Below are 18,920 nucleotides of genomic sequence, written 5' to 3' on the forward strand. Positions count from 1 at the left end.
TATTGCTCAAATTCAGACTGGGTGTATGGGTCCTACTTGGTTTGATTTTTAAGGGCACTGTGCAGAAGCAGCCGTCATTTTGGAAAAACCCCTACTCAGCCGTTGTCGTCCTTCTGTGAAGACACTTAGACATCGTCGTGTCCTTGACCCCCCCACCCCAGCTCCCCATGCTGACTCACAGACCCGTGGCTCAGACCACAGGGGCTCGGTACTGAGAATAAGGATTTCCCAAGTATTTGCCCCTGATCTTGCATACGTTGTCATGCTGGCCGGCCTACCAGGGTTGGAGGAGGGAGACCCCTTAGTAAGTACAAGGTGCTAAGTGGTTAAGAGCAGTTCTCACTTACTGGGTGAGTGTGAACTCGGGCCTAATCCTGGCCCTGCCTCTTGATAGCTGTGTGACCTTGACAAGTCCCTTCAGCTCTATGCCTTCGTTTCTTCACTTAGGAAATGGGAGCGGCCTATAATGGGAGTGACAGTGGCTCTGTCCCAGGGTTGATGTGAGAATGTCGTGAATAGACGTACAGCAGGTAGCAGCTTCGTGTCCCTTGTGGCTGTCCTTCATGGCTTGCAAACAAGGAGCCCGACTGGGCGTGGGCATTTGAACATCATAGTTGAGGCTCCTGGGGACCCTTCCATTCCTGTCTCCTTCCTCGGCCCCAGCCTCCTCCTTGGCTCCATGCTGAGGGCAAGAACAGGGGGAATGAGCCTACCTGCTTGGGATTACTTTATGGTTTTCCGTTTCTTCTCTCCACAGCACCTCTCTATGGAAAGTAGATGTTTTAACAAAGGAGTTTATAACGTGAGAGTGATGGTTCATTGTTCCCTTGACTCTCGTTTCTATATAAGGATCCTACAGCATTTCTTGGAGATTCTGGGCGAAATTACAAATGTGTTGCTTCTGCAAGAGAGGAACCATTTTCACCAACTCTTGTGTGTGCGGCGCCGAGCACAGTGATCCAGTTATGAGGCTGTTTTCCTTTGCCTTAAGTCTCTAAACATAGTTTTATTTCAGCAAAAGGAGCGAATTTTCCCGCTGGATTCTGGGGCTCCAGGGATCTTCCCACCCTCCCTCACCCCCCCTTCAGACAATTGTTATTGCAGTTCTTGACTCATTGGATACAAACACTTATTTTTTTAAAGATTTTATTTTTTTAAACATAATCTCTACACACAACGTGGGACCCGAACTCACAGGCCCAAGGTCAGGAGTCCCATGCTGTACCAACAGAGCGAGGCAGGCGCCCCTGGACACAGACACTTTTTGATGTCCGTTTCTCTTCCAGGCATGGAGAATGGTGGAAAGCTAAATCCCTTTCGACAAAGAGAGAAGGGTTCATCCCCAGCAACTACGTCGCCAAAGTCAACACCTTGGAAACAGAAGAGTGAGTCCTTACCTGTTGCCATCTTGGATGGTTTTGCTTGCTGCCTTGGCTTTCTTATGCATTCCTTACCTTTTTCCTTCCCTGGAGCGTAACATCCATGAAGTGTGACAATGTCTTCTCAGGTGGTTTTTCAAGGATATAACCAGGAAAGATGCAGAAAGACAGCTGCTGGCGCCAGGGAACAGTCCTGGAGCTTTTCTTATCAGAGAAAGCGAAACCTTGAAAGGTAGGAAGTGGTTTAAGTCCCCTTCTAAATCACTATTTAGGAAATCATTCTTAGAAACTAGTCTAGAATTCTTTTTTTAAAAAGAGATATATCCTGGTCGTGAAAGTTTTATGGTTTGATAACAAACTTGTGTTTTTCCCCCACAGGAAGCTACTCTCTTTCTGTCAGAGATTATGACCCTGTGCACGGTGATGTTATTAAGCACTACAAAATTAGAAGTCTGGACAATGGGGGTTATTACATCTCTCCACGAATCACTTTTCCTTGTATCAGTGACATGATTAAACATTACCAAAGTAAGTAAAAACTGAAGGTCGGACAAGACAAAACAGATTTATTACAAAATGTAGGGTGTCAAACACTTCTTTATATTAAAATTCTTCTACCTCATATTTCTTTTGGATGAATTTGGAGGATCCGTATTCTGTAATTGATTCTAAATTAATCTGTAATTACATATGCGTTTAAAGTCAGATTGGATCTTAGTGAATAATTATCCCAGTTCTTTCCACCACACCCATGCTGTTTGACAGTTAATGTTCCAAAACTGCGAAGAGAAAAATGAATATTCTTTTCATGTAGTGCATATTTTTACAACACATTTTTAAATATTTGGAATCAGAATGCAGATTTGCAGGTCTGTGTCTTTATATATGTATATATATATATATTTATTTATATGTGTGTGTGTAAAAGTAATCCATAGTCTGGGTAAAAGAAAACAGAAATAACAACAACAAGAAAATATTTAGAAGAGGCAAGTCAATGGTCCTCAGTCTCCAGTGCCACTTTTCAGCCCTGAGAAGCCAAACCCATGGGCGGCCTTTAGGTTCATTCTCTGTGTGATTGAAGTCAGTTATAGTCGGTAGCTGCTGGTACTGTTTACTTCTGTAACCCACTCTGAGGGGATACATATTGTAGGCTTGCAAACAGTACTAATGGATAAAATGTCCTTCAGGCAAGAATTTCCAAAGTCACAATTAGACAAAAGATACCCCCATAGCATTTTAGGTTCGTAGACTGCGTCGACTGCGTCGAGCTGCGTCAACCAATGATCCCACTAGTAGTCGAAATTTCTTCATAGATACTGGTAAATTACAAAGTAGGACATTTCTTAACCTTTTTTTTTCTCTTTCACATTAGAGCAGTCAGATGGCTTGTGCAGAAGGTTGGAGAAGGCTTGTATTAGCCCCAAACCACAAAAGCCGTGGGACAAAGATGCCTGGGAGATCCCACGGGATTCCATCAAGTTGGTGAAAAAGCTTGGTGCTGGGCAGTTCGGGGAAGTCTGGATGGGTGAGTGTGTGGCTCTGGAGGAGGTGACCAGAGAAATAAGGGCTCAAGCAGTGTCCATCCATTTTCTCAGCCAAACATTAAACCATGTCAGAAACATCATTTCTTTTGTTTTGCTCTGCCCACCTGGCACAAGAACTGGCCTGTAAATTGGTTTGATTGGACTCTCTTCCTTGTAACTCTCTCTCTTAAATTTTTAGTTGAATTATACTTGACATACAATGTTATATTTGTCTCAGGTGTACAACATAGTGATTCAACAGCTCTGTATGTTTTGTTCTGCTCACCATGAGAAGTATAGTCACCATCTGTCACCATACAACATTGTTACGGTATTATTAACTCTATCTTCGTGCTGTACTTTTCATCCCCGTGACTTAATTGTTTTATAACTGGATGTTCGTACCTCTTCCTCCCCTTCACCTATTTCACTTCTCCTGTCCCCTGTAGTAGCTCTTTTAGAATGAACGTTTATAAGGAAGAGGACAGTGGGTTTTTATCCTGATTGTTCTGTCTACTCGTTCGTGATTCTCTCATCACCAGATTCTCTGGACACATATTTTAAGGGCAGGAAATTGGTTTCCATCTCAGGGAAAATTGTATTCAGGGTGAGGTTCGTCCTTACTAGTGGGCATAATAAGAAGCATCACATTTATTGCACTTTCTCACCAGAAAGTTTCTAAAGGTGCTCAAAATGCTGCCATTCATGAATTATTCCTTACGTCCTGCCTTCTCAGGCAGACCAGAGGTAACCATGAAATTAGAGCAGTGACTTCTCCAGGGGATTTTTTTCCCCATGTCTTTTCTAAAGTTTTTATAGCAAATTTGAATTTTCTTTTTTCTTTTGTGATAGAATTTATAGAGCCCTTTTAAAAAAAGTCATGTTCTCTTCGAGGTTCTAACTGAAAATGCCGTTGCTCTTGTTAAGGATAACACGTGTGGTCATGCATTCTCAGTGGATCACATTTTCTGTGCCAGCTTTGTGTGAGTGAAAAGCAACTGTGATTTCTAGAGAGACGAAGGGGTAGCAGCTTTTAATCCTGTGCAGTCCCAGCTGAGCAGAAGCTAGAGACTCAGCCTGCTGCGACCATGTAGGCAGCCCGCTTGCCCATCCAGGGGTCTGTGAGGGAGAGGTTTCTCCTCTAACATTTTGGCCTCTGGGATCAGAGTATTGCCTCCTTTCTCCTGTTGCTGTTGCTTTAGTTGAAGCATCTTTTAAATATGGCGGATACCGACCCAGCATAGAATGAGTTCGCTGCACTGTAAGTCTGTGAACTTGTTATGGAATCCAGGTAAATGATAATTACACAAGCTGACGGTCTTCATTTTGGTTAGCATATTCCAGAACCAGTCAGTAGTGCCCGTCACGCACACCATTTCCATCCCAGTCAGCAGATTCGTGGGTGTGAGTGTGCACTCCTGGACGCGGCGGCCTCTTCTCATTCACACTCTGTGGCCCAGGTTGTAGAATCCAACTCCCCCTTTGCCTGTCTGCCCTTTTCCTTTTTATTGAGGTAAGATTTGTGTCACAGAGAATCAGTCATTTTAAAGTAAACGATTCAGTGACATTTACTGTACTCATGTTGTTGTGTAACTACCTCCATCTAGTTCCAGAAAGGAAGCAGTGTACCCGTGAAGCAACCATTCCCCATTTCCCCTCCCCCGACCCGGGCAACCACCATTCTGCTCTCTGTCTCAGTGAACTTGACTGGTCTAGGTACCTCATGTAAGTGGAATCCTACTGCATTTGCCTTTTTGTGACTGGCTTATGTCACTTAACATAATGTCCTCAAGGCTCATCCATGTTGTAGCATGTGTCAGAATTTCATCCTTTTTTTAATGGCTGAATAATGTTCTACTGTATGGATACACCACACTTTGTTTATCCACTTGTCTGCTGATGGATATTTGGGTTGTTTCTACCTTTTGGCTATTGTGAATAGTGCTGCTATAAACATTCATGTACAAATTGTGTAGACAAATGGTTTCATTTCTCTTGGGTATATATGTTCTTTTAACAGTGAAATTGCTGAGTCATATGGTAATTCTATCATTAGCTTTTTGAGGGATCATCAAGCTGTTACCTGCTCATTTTAAAAAAAAAGCTACCTTCTTTATTCCTCTGAGGTGTTTGTATTTATTTCTTAATATATTTTTTTGCAAATCCACAGAATAGGGGCTGGAATTGTGTAATGAACATTGCAAACCCTTCACCTGAATTCACCAGTTAGTGGTTTGCTATATTTGCTTTTTCTCTTTTCTACATACACACACATACACAGTGAGTTGCAGATGTGATGACTTTTCACCCCTAAATACAGAAATATGTGTCTCCTGAGAGCAGGACCACTATCTTACACAATACATTGGCCACGTTTAGGAGATCTAACATCAATACATACTATTATCTAATACGAAGTCTAGAATTCCTTTAGTTGTCCCAGTAATGCCCTTGAGCTCCGTAGGATCATGTATTTGCATTGAGTTGACATGTCTTCACTACCCTCTAATCTGGAACAGTCCCTCGGTCCTTCTTCATCTTTTATGACACTGACATTTTATAGAACATGGGTCAGTTGTTCTGTAGAATGTTCCTCATTTGGATTTTTCCATGATTTGGCTCAGGAAATGCCTTTGTGCATGAATAGTATCTAAGCAGTAAACGATGCTGTGTCCTCAGGGCATCTACCAGGAGGCACAAAATATTAGTTGGTCCCATTATTGCTCATGGTCTGTGTGATTTTAAGGAGGTCTACCAGATTTCTCCATTGTAAATACTACTTTTTAGTTCTTTTTCATAATTAATTGATAATCTGTGGGGAGATCATTTAAGATCTTGTAAATATCTTCTGCTCCAAAAGAACTTTCCTCAAATGGTTTCAGCATTATCTGCTCATGTTGAGGTCTCTTCCCTCTTAGAAGCCGTCACTTCTCTAAAGAGAAGCTGCCCCTATCTTCCTCCACGCTCCCTCCCAACGTGTCTTCTCCAACCCCGCTGGCTCACTGAGAGAACCATGTTCCTCCCTGTATTTACCATGACTTTGAATGGGGAGGAGGTGATGAAGTGGGGGATGAGGAAGAAGAAGGACGGGAGGAAAGACTATCCAAGCTGTACAGTGTCCACTGCCCCCCTTCTAGGCACATATTCTTCAGTTATCTCTCATACTCATTGCAATACCACTGTGAGATAAGAATTATTGTCAGCATTTGATAAACAAGGACACTGGACTCAGAAAGTGACTTGCCCAAAGTCATTCAAGGCAGTGAAGACACCAGCTGCTTTGGCCTCCCAGAGACCTGGACTCACTTGCTTGCTAAAAGCTATATACAAGTTAGTTTGACCTCATCAGTTTCCTCATCAGTAAAATGGGCAAACAACCATCTTCTCAGTTGCTGAAATGAGAATGAAATTCTATACCTGACGTGATTCCTATACAATATGGTTCTGTGCCCTCTAGTTTCATTTTCTTTATTTTACCATATTTGACCATAGTCACTGGAAGCTATATTTCAGTGGATTTTCCCCAACTTCAATCATGAGTTCGAACTATAAATAATCCAGTTAGACCTTCCTGTGAATATTTGCCAGCAAAGGAATTGCATACCTGTCATGAAGAGAAAAGTAGAGGGAGCTTAACAGGGTGTACACTCATCTGCTCTAAAACAGTAACCCTGCATATGAAATGATGGTTTGGAGTTGTGTTCCAACCTCCTCATGTTCAGCTGTGAAGCCGGGATGAAGGCATCAAACTACATGATGTTTGCACTGGAGAGAGAAGGGATAAGATCTGCTAGTCTGGGAAGTTATTGCTTTGAGGGGAAGAGATTATGCTAGTCCTCTTGTGTTTTCTTAAAATTTTCTTTTTTTTAAATATTAAAGATTATTTATTTATTTACCAGAGAGAGAGAGGGAGAGAGAGAGAGCACAAGCAGGGGGAGCAGCAGGAGAGGGAGAAGCAGCTCCCTGCTGAGCAAGGAGCCCGATGTGGGGCTCGATCCCAGGACCCTGGGATCATGACCTGAGCCGAAGGCAGACGCTTAACCGACTGAGCCACCCGGGCATCCCTTCTTAAAATTTTCTTGAGAGCTACTAACAAGTAGAATGGTAAACTCTTTGCCAGCTTTGCCATGGTGGTGGTCACAGGTGCCATATGCCAGCCCAACTCGGCCAGAGAAACTGAGGAGGGGGTGAGCAAGTGTAGCAGCAGGGGTCAACGCCTGAGTCAGTCGGCTCACAGTACATTTCTGTCCTGAGTGACCCAAGCCTGTGCTGAAATTGTCACCTGCAGATCAAGCTCATTGGTCCTTCTGAGATGAGGAAAACCTCTGCTTCCAATTCCAGATATACTAGATCCTCCTGCCCATTTCTCGCCTTTTCCTGTTCATGTGCTTCCACTGGCCACCTGCTAAATCTTCATACTGACTTTAGAGAATATTTTTTAGCATGAGCCGAGGTAGTGGGAGAAACTGAGGTTTAGAAGAGAGGAGAAATGCGGCATTGGAAAATATTTAACTGTTCTATCGAGAGTGTTACTTGGATTTAAACTGTTTGAAAGAGGGTAAAAATCTGGTGAAAATTCAGCATTTGAATAGATTTGCTAATAATTTTGTGTGCGTGGTAAAATGCATATAGCTTAAAATTTACCATCTTAACCGTTTTTAAGTGTACAGTTCAATACTGTTATGGACATTCTGATTAGACAGCCAATTTCCAAAGCTCTTTTTATCTTGAAAACTGGGCTTCTATACTCTTTTTTTTTTTTTTTAAGATTTTATTTATTTATTCATGAGAGACAGAGAGAGAGAGAGAGAGAGAGAGAGGCAGAGGGAGAAGCAGGCTCCCAAGGAGCAGGGAGCCTGATGTGGGACTCGATCCCAGGACCCTGGGATTATGACCTGAGCCGAAGGCAGACGCTTAACCATCTGAGCCACCCAGGCGCCCTGGGCTTCTATACTCTTTAAACAACAATTCCCCATAACCCTCTTCCCAGCCTCTGTCCACCACCATTCTACTTTCTTCTTTATAAATAAGCAGAATCATAAAGTATGTACTTTTTTGTGTGACTGGCTTATTTCACTTAGCTATATGAACGTTCTCCAGGTTCATCCATGTCGTAGCCTGTGATGGAATTTCTTTCCATTCTAAAGCTGACTTAAATTCCATTGTATGTATATACCATATTTTGTTGATCCATTCATCCACTGATAGACACTTGCGTTGATTCCACCTTTTGGCTATTGTGAATAATGCTGCTATGTCCATGCGCGCACAAATTTCTCTTTGAGACCCTGCTTCCAATTCTTTGGGGTATATACCCAGGAGTGGGATTGCTGGATCACAGGGAAATTCTATATTTAATTTTTTGAGGAACTGGCATACTGTTTTCCATAGTGGCTACACTTTACATTCCTACCAACAGTGCACAAGGGTTCCAATTTCTCTACATCCTCACCAACACTTACTCTTTACTTTTCTATCTTTCCCTTCCTTCCTTCCTACCTTCCTTCCTTCCTTCCTTCCTTCCTTCCTTCCTTCCTTCCTTCCTTCCTAAGGTAGCCATCCTAATGGATGTTAGGTTGTATCTCATTGTGGTTTTGATTTATATTTCCCTAGTGATTAGTTATGTCGAGTATATGTGTTTATCTTTTCATGTGTTTACTGGCCATTTATGTGTTTTCTTTGGAGAAATATCTATTCAAGTCCTTTGCTCAGGTTTTAATTGGTTTGTTTGATTTGCTAATAATGTTTTATAAGAGAGAGGCAACAGAAGCTTATCTGAAAGATTATAATAGAACCTAGCTTTTATAGGCATGGTGTGAGGATTAAATGAGATGATTCAGGTGAGCACGTAGTCGACAGCACTCAGAGAACTGTTGTTATTATTAAATACTGAATTTTCTTATAAAGAAAGTATGGTAACATTAGTGGAAAGACCGAAATAGGAGAGATTACCCAGGATTTCCTCACTCAACAAAGTTGTTTCTTGTTGGGTTTTTTTTAAGATTTATTTTTTTAAAGATTTATTTATTTATTTGAGAGAGAGAGCACTTGAGCATGTGCGTGCACATGCATATTCATGCGTGCACAGAGGTGGGGAGGGGCAGAGGGAGAGGGAGAGAATCTTCAAGTAGGCTCCCTGCTGAGCGTGGAGCCCGACCCAGGGCTCAGTCCCATGACCCATGAGATCATGACCTGAGCCAAAACTAAGAGTTGGACATTTAACAAACTGAGCCACCCAGGCACCCCTGTTTCTTGGGGTTTTTAAAATTAAACTTCTTATTTTGAGATAATTATAGATTTATATGTAATTGTAAGAAATAATACAGAAATGAAAACATGTCCATGCAAACACTTTTACATGAATATTTGGAAGAACATTATTCATAATAGCTAAAGAGTGTAAACAACCCACATGTCCATCAACTGAATGGATAGACAAAATGTGGTGTATCCATACCATGGAATATTATTCAGCAAGAAAAAGAAATAAAGTACTGACACATGCTACAGTGTGGATGACCATTGAAAACACTATGTTGAATGATAAAAGCCAGACAGACACAGAGGACCACATGTTATGTGATTCCATTTATATGAAATGTTGTGAATAGGCAAATCTATAAAGACAAAGGAAATGAGTGGTTGCCTCAGGTGGAAGGATGGGGATGTGACTGTCAAGGGATATGGGGTTTCTTTTGGGGGTGATGGAAATGTTTCAATAATTGTGCTGATGGGCTCACAACTCTGAATATATAAAAACCAATGAATTGTATACTTTAAATAGGCAAATGGTATGGTATATGGATTATATTTCAACAAAGCTTTATATACATATATATTGTATCACATATTACATATATGTATGTGTGTATATATATACACACACACACATATATATGTATATATATATACACATATATATATATACATATATATATATATAATGCAAAGAGATCCCATGTAACCTTTACCCAGTTTCCCCCAATGCTAACATCTTGCAAAATTGCAGTATGATATCATTGCCAGGATATTGACATAGATGTTTTTTTTTTAATCGGGCTTTTCTCTTTTTGGTCTTGTATTAAAGAAAGGAAGGAAGAGGAGGTAGGAACAGGGTGGGGAAGGAAGGAAAGAAGGAAGAAATTTAAAAAAGAAAGGAAAAGAACAAAATAGAAATTTTGATCTGCAATCTTTTGCAGATATATCGGTTCTGTGAATTTGGCTATCAGGGAGCTCTTCCTTAGCTATTGAAATAAGGTCAATATGTTGAATGCATTTAGCAGAGGAATACTGGGAATAAAACCAAAAGAATAATGATTGATGACATTATGTTATGCATCAGAGGTCAAAGGTTGCCCCCTCTCCTAGGTGTGTCTGTATGTCTCATTCCAACTCTCTTGAGGGTTGGTGTAATAGCAAGGTCTGCCATTTAGAGCTGCCTGAATTTTGTTTTTTCTCTTTTTATTTCTCTATTTTATTTCTCAAGAGATGAGCAGGCTAGTTTTTCTCATTGATAGAAAAAGAAGAACAAATTAAAAATGATATCACTGTTAACCAAGTAAATTGATATTTTTGTGAAGCTTGAGGAATGGTTCATAGACCACCAGTCACATTTTATGGTCTGGGTTTTTTTTGGTCTGAAATGCAGTGAACAAATACGAGGAAGTGACCTGTTCTGGGGAGGAGGGGTGGGGATAAAAGAAAGCAGTTTCTCCCTCAAGCTGTTTCCTGTCCTTCATGTGATCCTCTTGACATCTGGCTTGGTGACACGTTTTTCCCCCGTGGATTATTGGATTCTGAGGGAACTGACTAGTCAGTGAAGCCAAGGATGATGTTTCCTGTTACCACTTGGTCTATGAAGAGACTTTGTAGAAGAAAGGGAACTTGTTTTGAATTGAATTTTGATTTTTTTTTTTTTTTAGATTTTATTTATTTAGAGACAGAGCATGAACGGAGGGAGGAGCAGAGAGAGAGGGACAAGCAGACTCTGCACCGAGCGCAGAACCAGATGTGGGGCTCAATCTCACAACCCTGAGATCATGACCTGAGCTGAAATCAAGATTCCCACACGTAATGGCCTGAGCCACTCAGGTTTTGCTTGATACATTTTCATTTAAGCCAACTGCATTGAAATTAATCACCAGCCAACTTGCAAAATCAACCCCATGCATCTTTTTTTACCAACTTCCATTTTGTGGTACTTAGGTGTTCTTTAGCAAATTAGGCACACCTGAAAATAGAGCTTTCTCAGATTGTCACCCCAACTGTCTTTAACTGTGCCAAAGTGGCACTCTTCAAGACATTCTTTACTTTCAAATGAATTTTAAAAAAAAATCATTTGCATCTGTAATGCCAACCCAAATCTCCATGAGCAGGTTAATTGAATACTGGAGAATATCTTGGTAAAGTACAGTTTGATCCGTAGCACCGAATAAAAACCATGCCTTCAGTGCAAGTTAGAAACATGCCCTGTTGCTTAAATACCACAACCCCAAGACACAAGTAAGTGGGAGTTACTGCCATTCTTGAGCTGTGCTCTTGACACAGCTGTTTTAGTCACTGTTCATCTCAAACTCCCTATCAGCATTTTTAATATCTTTAGCAGCTGTGCTATTTCCTGATAACTTTTCCCCTACCCTTGGAAAGCATTTATTTTCTTCATCCTTTAGCCATAATTTTATATGATGTAAGAGTCTCAGTGAGTTCCATTGTTCGACAGAGAGGGAATAGTTTTGTTTCTTTCGTTTTTATTGCTGTGTCATATAACAAGCAGACTGGAAAGTATGTACAGCACAAATAGTCAAGATCACAAATAATTACAAAAGGAAAACTGGTATGGTAGATACTGAGATCACACGCTGGAAACTTGCCAGCACCCAGAAGCCCCTACTTATCCCTTCCCAACCCCAACCTCACTATCCCCCAAAAGACTGTCCCCCAAAGGCAACTGCCATTTAGACTTCCGTGATAATTTCCTTTTCTTTACACTTCTGTTACTTTTGTATATGGGGGTGTGCATCCTCAAACAATATAGTTTAGTCTTGGCCTGTTTTTAAACTTTATATAATTGAATCATACCAAATGTACTCTTGTATTATGTTTCGCCTCTTCTGTTCAGTATTACCGTTGTGAGATTCATCCATGTTTTTGGGGTGTAGCTACAGTTCATTTACTTTCATTGCTATGTAGTGTTGCGTTATATAAGTACTCAAGTGGTAAGAAGGCTTATCCATTGATTTCACTATTTATTGATGGAACTGGACGTGTTCCCAGTTTTAAGCCACTATGAACAATTCTGCCGGGAACATTTTTGTACTGGTGCAAAGGGTACGTGACTTTCTCAGGGGTGGCCAGGAGTCCGTTTACTGGATCATGGGAGTATGAATCTTCAACTCTCCTAAATACTGCCAACTCTGTTTCCAAAGTTCTTGTCCCAGCAAAATGTACAAGAGATTTCAGTGTGCCATTTCCTGATCAACAGAATTGTATCTAGAAGGAGGGGGGGCTGCAGGTCAGCACAGCCCTTGTGTGTTTGTGTGTGTGTGTGTGTGTGTGTGTGTGTGTGTGTGTGTGTATGGTCACTCAAGGTAATTGCACTTGAAAGAAGGCTGCTCTGTCAAAATCCGCCACGGGCCCCTGGGAATGTTGGTAAAGATAGAAGCTTCCCAGCTGAATTTTACTGATGCTCAGAAAAGAGCACAGAAGAAGGCCTTGGGGAGCTGCCCCAGTTTCCCCACTATGGTTGTGTGCTCACCAGCACTCACATTGTCAGGCTTTGTCATTTTTGTTGAGCTGGGTGGTGGTGTCTTCCTATGGCTTTATTTGCACTTCTCTGATTACTAATAAGATTGAGTTCTTTTTACATGTTTCCTAGCCATTTGGACTTCTTTTTTTAATTTAAATTCAATTAATTAACATACAGTATATTATTAGTTTCAGAGGTAGAGATCAGTGATTCATCAGTCTTACATAATACCCAGTGCTCATTACATCACATGCCCGCCTTAATGTCCATCACCCAGTGGACTTCTTCTTTTTGAAATGTCTATTCAAGCCTTTGCCTGTTTTTCTATTTTTCTTATTGATTTATAGGAATTCTTTACATATTCTGGACACTAGTCCTTTGTCAGTTACATGTGTCAAAGAGATCGTATTTTCTTGCTGTTTGCCACTGATATAGTCATGTAACTGAGGTTCTATGTATAAACTTTCTTTTGCATTTTATATAATTTATTTTTTGTATTTATTATTAGAGGATAGTTGGCACACAATGTTATATTACTTTCAGGTGCACAAAATAGTGATTTGACAATTCTATAAATTACTCACTGCTCACCCTGGTAAGTGCAGTTACCATCTGTCACCACATAACATAATTGCAATATTATTGACTATATTCCCTATGCTCTACTTTTCATCTCCATGACTTACTTATTTTATAACTGGACATTTGTACCTCTTCATTCCCTACACCTATTTTGCCCTTCCCCACACCCCTTTCCCCTCTGGCAACCACCAGTTTGTTCTCTGTTGAGTCTGTTTTTGTTTTTTGTTTGTCCATTTGTTTTGTTTTTTTAGGTTCCACATCTAAGTGAAATCATATGGTATTTGTCTTTCTTTGTCTGACATATTTCACTTAGCGTAATGCCCTCTAGGTCCATTCATGCTGTCGCCAATAGCAAGATCTCATCTTTTTTATGGCCGAGTAAATTCTAGTGTGTGTGTGTGTGTGTGTGTGTGTGTGTGTATGCCACTTCCTTATCCATTCATCTACCGGTGGACACTTAGGTTGCTTCCGTATCTTGGCAATTGTATATAATGCTGTAATAAACATAAGGGTATAATAAACATAGAACTAATGTTTTCATTTTCTCTGGGTAAATACCCAAAAGTGGAATTGCTGGATCATACGGTATTTCTATTTTTAATTTTTTGAGGAACCGCCATACCGTTTTCCACAGTGGCTGCACAAAGGGTTCCTTTTTCTCCATATCCTCACCAACACTTGTTATTTCTTGTCTTTTTGATACGAGCCATTCTGACAGGTGTGAGGTGAGATCTCACTGTGGTTTTGATTTGCATTGCTCTGATAATTAGTGATGTTGAGCATCTTTTCATATGTCTGTTGGCCATCTGTAAGTCTTCTTTGGAAAAATGTCTGTTCAGGTCCCCTACCCATTTTTAATCAGATTATTTGTTTTTTTCTGGTGTTGAGTTATAGAAGTTCCTTATATATTTGGATATTAACCCCTTATTGGATGTATCACTTGCAAATATCTTCTCCCACTCAGTAGGTTGTCTTTTCATTTTGTTGATGGTTTCCTTTGCTGTGCAAAAGCTGTTTATTTTGGTGTAGTCCCAGTAGATTAGTTTTGCTTTTGTTTTCCTTGCCTGAGGAAACATATTTATAAATATGTTTCAAAGGTTGATGTCAAGTGTTTACTGCCTATGCTTTCTTTTGGGAGTTTTATAGTTTTAGGTCTTATATTTAAGTCTTGAATCCATTTTGAATTTTATTTTTGTGTATGGTGTAAGAAAGTGGTCCAGTTTCATTGTTTTGCATGTAGCTGTCCAATTCTCTTAACACCACTTATTATAAAAAGTATCTTTAGCCATTGTATATTCTTGCCTTATTTTTCACAGATTAATTGACCATAAAAGTATGAGTTTATCTCTGGGCTCTCTATTCTGTTCTATTGATGTGTCTATTTTTGTGCCAGTACTATACTGTTTTGATTACTGTAACTTTGTACTATATCTCAAAACCTGGGATTGTGATGTCTCCAGCTTTGTTCTTCTTTTTCAAAATTGCTTTGGCTATTCAGGGTCTTCTGTGGTTCCATACAAATTTTCAGATTATTTGTTCTAGTTCTGTAAAAAATACTGTTGGCATTTGATTGAGATTACATTGAATCTGTAGATTGCTTTGCATAGTAAGTTCATTTTAACAATATTAATCCTTCTAATCCATGAGCATGGTATATCTTTCTATTGGTTTGTGTCATCTTTAATTTCTTTCAACGTTTTATAGTTTTCAGAGTATAGATCTTTTACCTCCTTGGTTAAATTTATTCCTAGATATTTTATTCTTTTTGGTACAATTATAAATGGGATTGTTTTCTTAATTACTCTTTATGCTACTTCATTATTAGTATGTAGATATACAACAGATTTCTGTTTATTAACTTTGTATCCTGTGACTTTCTAAATTCATTTATTAGATTTATTCCTGTAACTGAATACCTATGTATAAACCTTTAAACAAATTTATAATGAATCTTTTTTATTTTAATTTTTTTAATTTTTAATTTTTTTTATGATGAGGTGTACTCTTAATCCCCATCACCTATTTCACCCATCCCACCATCCCCCTCCCCTCTGGTAACCATCAGTTTGTTTTCTACAGTTAAGAGTCTGTTTTCTTGGTTTCTCTCTCTCTCTCTTTTTTTTCCCTTTCCTTGTTTTGTTTCTTAAATTCCACATATGAGTGAAATCATATGCTATTTGTCTTTCTCTGACTTATTTTACTTAGCATTATACTCTCTAGCTCCATCCATGTTGTTGCAAATGGCAAGATTTCATTCTTTCTTATGACTGAATAGTATTCCATTGCATATATATATATATCTTCTTTATCCATTCATCTATTGATGGACACTTGGGCTGCTTCCATAGTTTGGCTATTGTAAATAATGCTACTATAAACATAGGGGTGCACGCATCCCTTTGAATTAGTGTTTTTGTGTTTTGGGGGTAAATACCCAGTCGTGCAACTCCTGGATCATGGGATAGTTTTATTTTAAATTTTTTTGAGGAACCCCCATACCATTTTCCACAGTGCTTGCACCAGTTTGCATTTCCACCAACACTGCAATAGGGTTCCTTTTTCTCCACATCCTTGCCAATCCTTGATGTTTTTTGTCTTTTTAATTTTAGCCATTCTGACAGGTGTGAGGTGATATCTTATTGTAGTTTTGAGATAATGAATCTTCTTGGTTCAAATACAATGTTAAAGGACTTTTGTTGGTGGAATTTACTTTAATTTACTCTTAAGGGCTATAAGAAAGATCATATTGTATGTAATTATGCATTTAAATGGAAAATCAATTTAATAGATTTATGATTCCATTATTTTTTGTAGGTTGTGGCTTTTGAAAATAACCTAGTACAGTATTTTGTCAGCTTTCTATTACTGGCTTATCCATACATTCTAACACTTACTTTGTACATTGCATTTTTCATTTTTCTGTACAACACTGCAAGCTACTACTAAGTACAAATCAAAGTGAAATATAAAAGGAAAAGTTTTAACAGAGTAGTAAGTGTTAATGATCAGAAGAAAAGTTAGTAAGTATGGTTGACTGTTAGCTGTAACTAACACTTTTTCTGGCCCATTTGGAAGTGTAGAAATAGAGATATAATTTCCTTTAAAAAAATAATCCCTTTTGTAAAGAAAGATACATATTCATTCACAAAATGAAACAAAATGGAAAAGAACAAAAGAAAGGAAAAGTCACTCCAAATTCTACCACCCAGGGATCATCATCATTTTTGGTGTTTTATTGAGCATGCTTCCAGTCATTTCTGTATTCTGTACAGACACAGATGATTATGTGATCTAACAAAGAGACCAGACGCTACATCACCATTTCGCTGGGCAGGTAAAAAAAAAAAAAAAGCTGTAGTACACCAGGTAGAGCAACCCGCAGGGAACCTGCTGCTACTCCTTCCTCACCTTTTCCTTGCACTTCCAAGAGAAGTACAGAAAGAGAGGAGAGGAAAGGGGAACATGATTATCTCTATTTCTGCTTTGCCAAACCACTGAGAAAAGGCTTAGAATTAAGCACGCCATTGGGGCAGGTTCCAGAAAAAGGGACCTTGGGGACACTATATGAAGGAGTTAGTATTTCCCAAAGTGCATTTCACAGGGTGTGAAAAGGTACATGACAGTGTGTCCTGTGGTCAAGAAGGTGTGGGAAGTGCTGGGGCTAGCCAAGTCTGACAAGTTTCCAAACTGCGGGACTCTCTGCTTCTGCTGCATCTCCTGGATGGGGGAGGGGGAGGCAGGCGGTGGTTCCCAGACATTTCCATACAGAAGCCTTTGCTCATGGAGAGTCACCCAAGTCCAGTTCTCTTGGAGAACTTGGGGAAACGTTTATTTGACTCTAGGATATTATACTTCAAAGTTAGTATATGTAGTTTTTTTTTTATTATTTATTTATTTATTTATTTTAAAGATTTTATTTATTTATTTGACAGAGAGAGACACAGCGAGAGAGGGAACACAAGCAGGGGGAATGGGAGAGGGAGAAGCAGGCCTCCCGCCGAGCAGGGAGCCCGATGCGGGGCTCGATCCCAGGACCCCGGGATCATGACCTGAGCTGAAGGCAGACGCTTAACGACTGAGCCACCCAGGCGCCCCAGTATATATAGTTTTTTAAAATGCAAACCTTTTTGGGGCGCCTGGGTGGCTCAGTCGTTAAGCATCTGCCTTTGGCTCAGGTCATGGTCCTGGAGTCCTGGGATCGAGTCCCACATCGGGTCCCTGCTCGGCAGGAAGCCTGCTTCTCCCTCTCCCACTCCCCCCTGCTTGTGTTCCCTCTCTCGCTGTGTCTCTCTGTGTCAAATAAATAAATAAAATCTTTTAAAAATTAAAAAAAAAATGCAAACCTTTTTTTCCTGATTACAAAAATAATACATATTCATTGTAGAAAATTTGGTAGTTAAAGGTATTGTGAACACAAATGAAATCACTCTAATTGCACCATTGGAGATGGCCAACATTTGGCATATTTTATTGTGTTTTCTTCCAGACCTGTATGCGTGTGTGTGTGTGTGTGTGTGTGTGTGTGGTGTGTAAGAGTATACCGAGCCTTGCTATGCACTTTTTTTTGTTCTTGGATAAAGAACATTTTATTCATTAGAGGAAAATCTTTTCTCCATGATGGAGTGCATTTGGAGGTTTTTCCAAAAATATTGCTTTATGAAACCTTGTTGATTTTGGAATAATTTTAGATTTTTTTTGTAAAGATGGTACAGAGAATTCTCAGACACCCTTGACTCGGCCTCCCCTAATATTAACACTGTCTAGAGTTTTGTGTCAGTTTTTTCTATCTATAAATTTTCTTCTAACTCTGCATGAAGTTTCTGGTTTTCAGTTGGATAAAACATGCCCTCTCTTCTGCTGTCTTTCTAGGTTACTATAACAATAGTACCAAAGTGGCTGTGAAAACCCTAAAACCAGGCACTATGTCTGTGCAAGCTTTCCTGGAGGAAGCCAACCTCATGAAGACCCTTCAACACGACAAGCTGGTGAGGCTCTATGCCGTGGTCACCAGAGAGGAGCCTATCTACATTATCACTGAGTACATGGCCAAGGGTGAGTGTGCCCCCCCAAACACAGGGCTTTTGAAAGACTTCAAACTTCAAAAGTAAAACGTTTATTTTTTTAAAAGATTTTTATTTATTTGAGAGAGAGAGAGAGAGATCATGAACAGGGGTGGGGTAGAGGGAGAAGCAGACTCCCTACTATGCAGGGAGCCCAATGGAGCTCAATCCCAGAACCCTGGGATCCCGACCTGAGCCAAATGAAGACACTTAACCGACTGAACCACCCAGGCGCCCCAAAGTAAAGCGTTTAAATGTTCACAGAATGTTCCAATAGTTTTAATTCCAAAACAGCATGCTCACTACTGAAAAATCAGAACACATGGGGAAGCAGAACATTTTTGTAAACCACCTCACCAGAAATATTTTGTGTATTATCTGTATTATAGAAATAATGTATAATCTTTCTATTTTCTCTGCATTTGTCTTCATATTCATATTAGCCATATGAATCACACGCAGTACATAGAAGTTCCCTAATAAATATTTGTCCAAAAAATACATATTTCAAAGAAGAGTATTTTTGTTATATCTTTAAAACGGCAGTTCTCAAAATCCTAAAATGCATTCATTTTCCTCTCTAGCATTATCTAAGCGTTCAGGATGTCACTTTAAAATGTGAACATTT

The 18,920-nt window shown here is 39.6% G+C and overlaps 1 protein-coding gene across 2 annotated transcripts in view; it reads left to right on the forward strand.

Annotated features, from left to right (window-relative positions):
- Window positions 1-18,920, forward strand: part of LYN (LYN proto-oncogene, Src family tyrosine kinase) — an 82,794-nt gene that overhangs the window by 26,192 nt on the left and 37,682 nt on the right. For both annotated transcript variants that reach the window (XM_021688587.1, XM_044914632.1), the window contains exons 5-9: window positions 1,287-1,385; window positions 1,508-1,611; window positions 1,758-1,907; window positions 2,755-2,907; window positions 18,102-18,284. In XM_021688587.1, coding sequence (XP_021544262.1) covers window positions 1,287-1,385; window positions 1,508-1,611; window positions 1,758-1,907; window positions 2,755-2,907; window positions 18,102-18,284 — 689 coding nt within the window. The remainder of the gene's footprint in view (window positions 1-1,286; window positions 1,386-1,507; window positions 1,612-1,757; window positions 1,908-2,754; window positions 2,908-18,101; window positions 18,285-18,920) is intronic.

Source organism: Neomonachus schauinslandi, chromosome 4 (genome assembly GCF_002201575.2).
Source record: "Neomonachus schauinslandi chromosome 4, ASM220157v2, whole genome shotgun sequence".
NCBI lineage: Eukaryota > Metazoa > Chordata > Mammalia > Carnivora > Phocidae > Neomonachus > Neomonachus schauinslandi.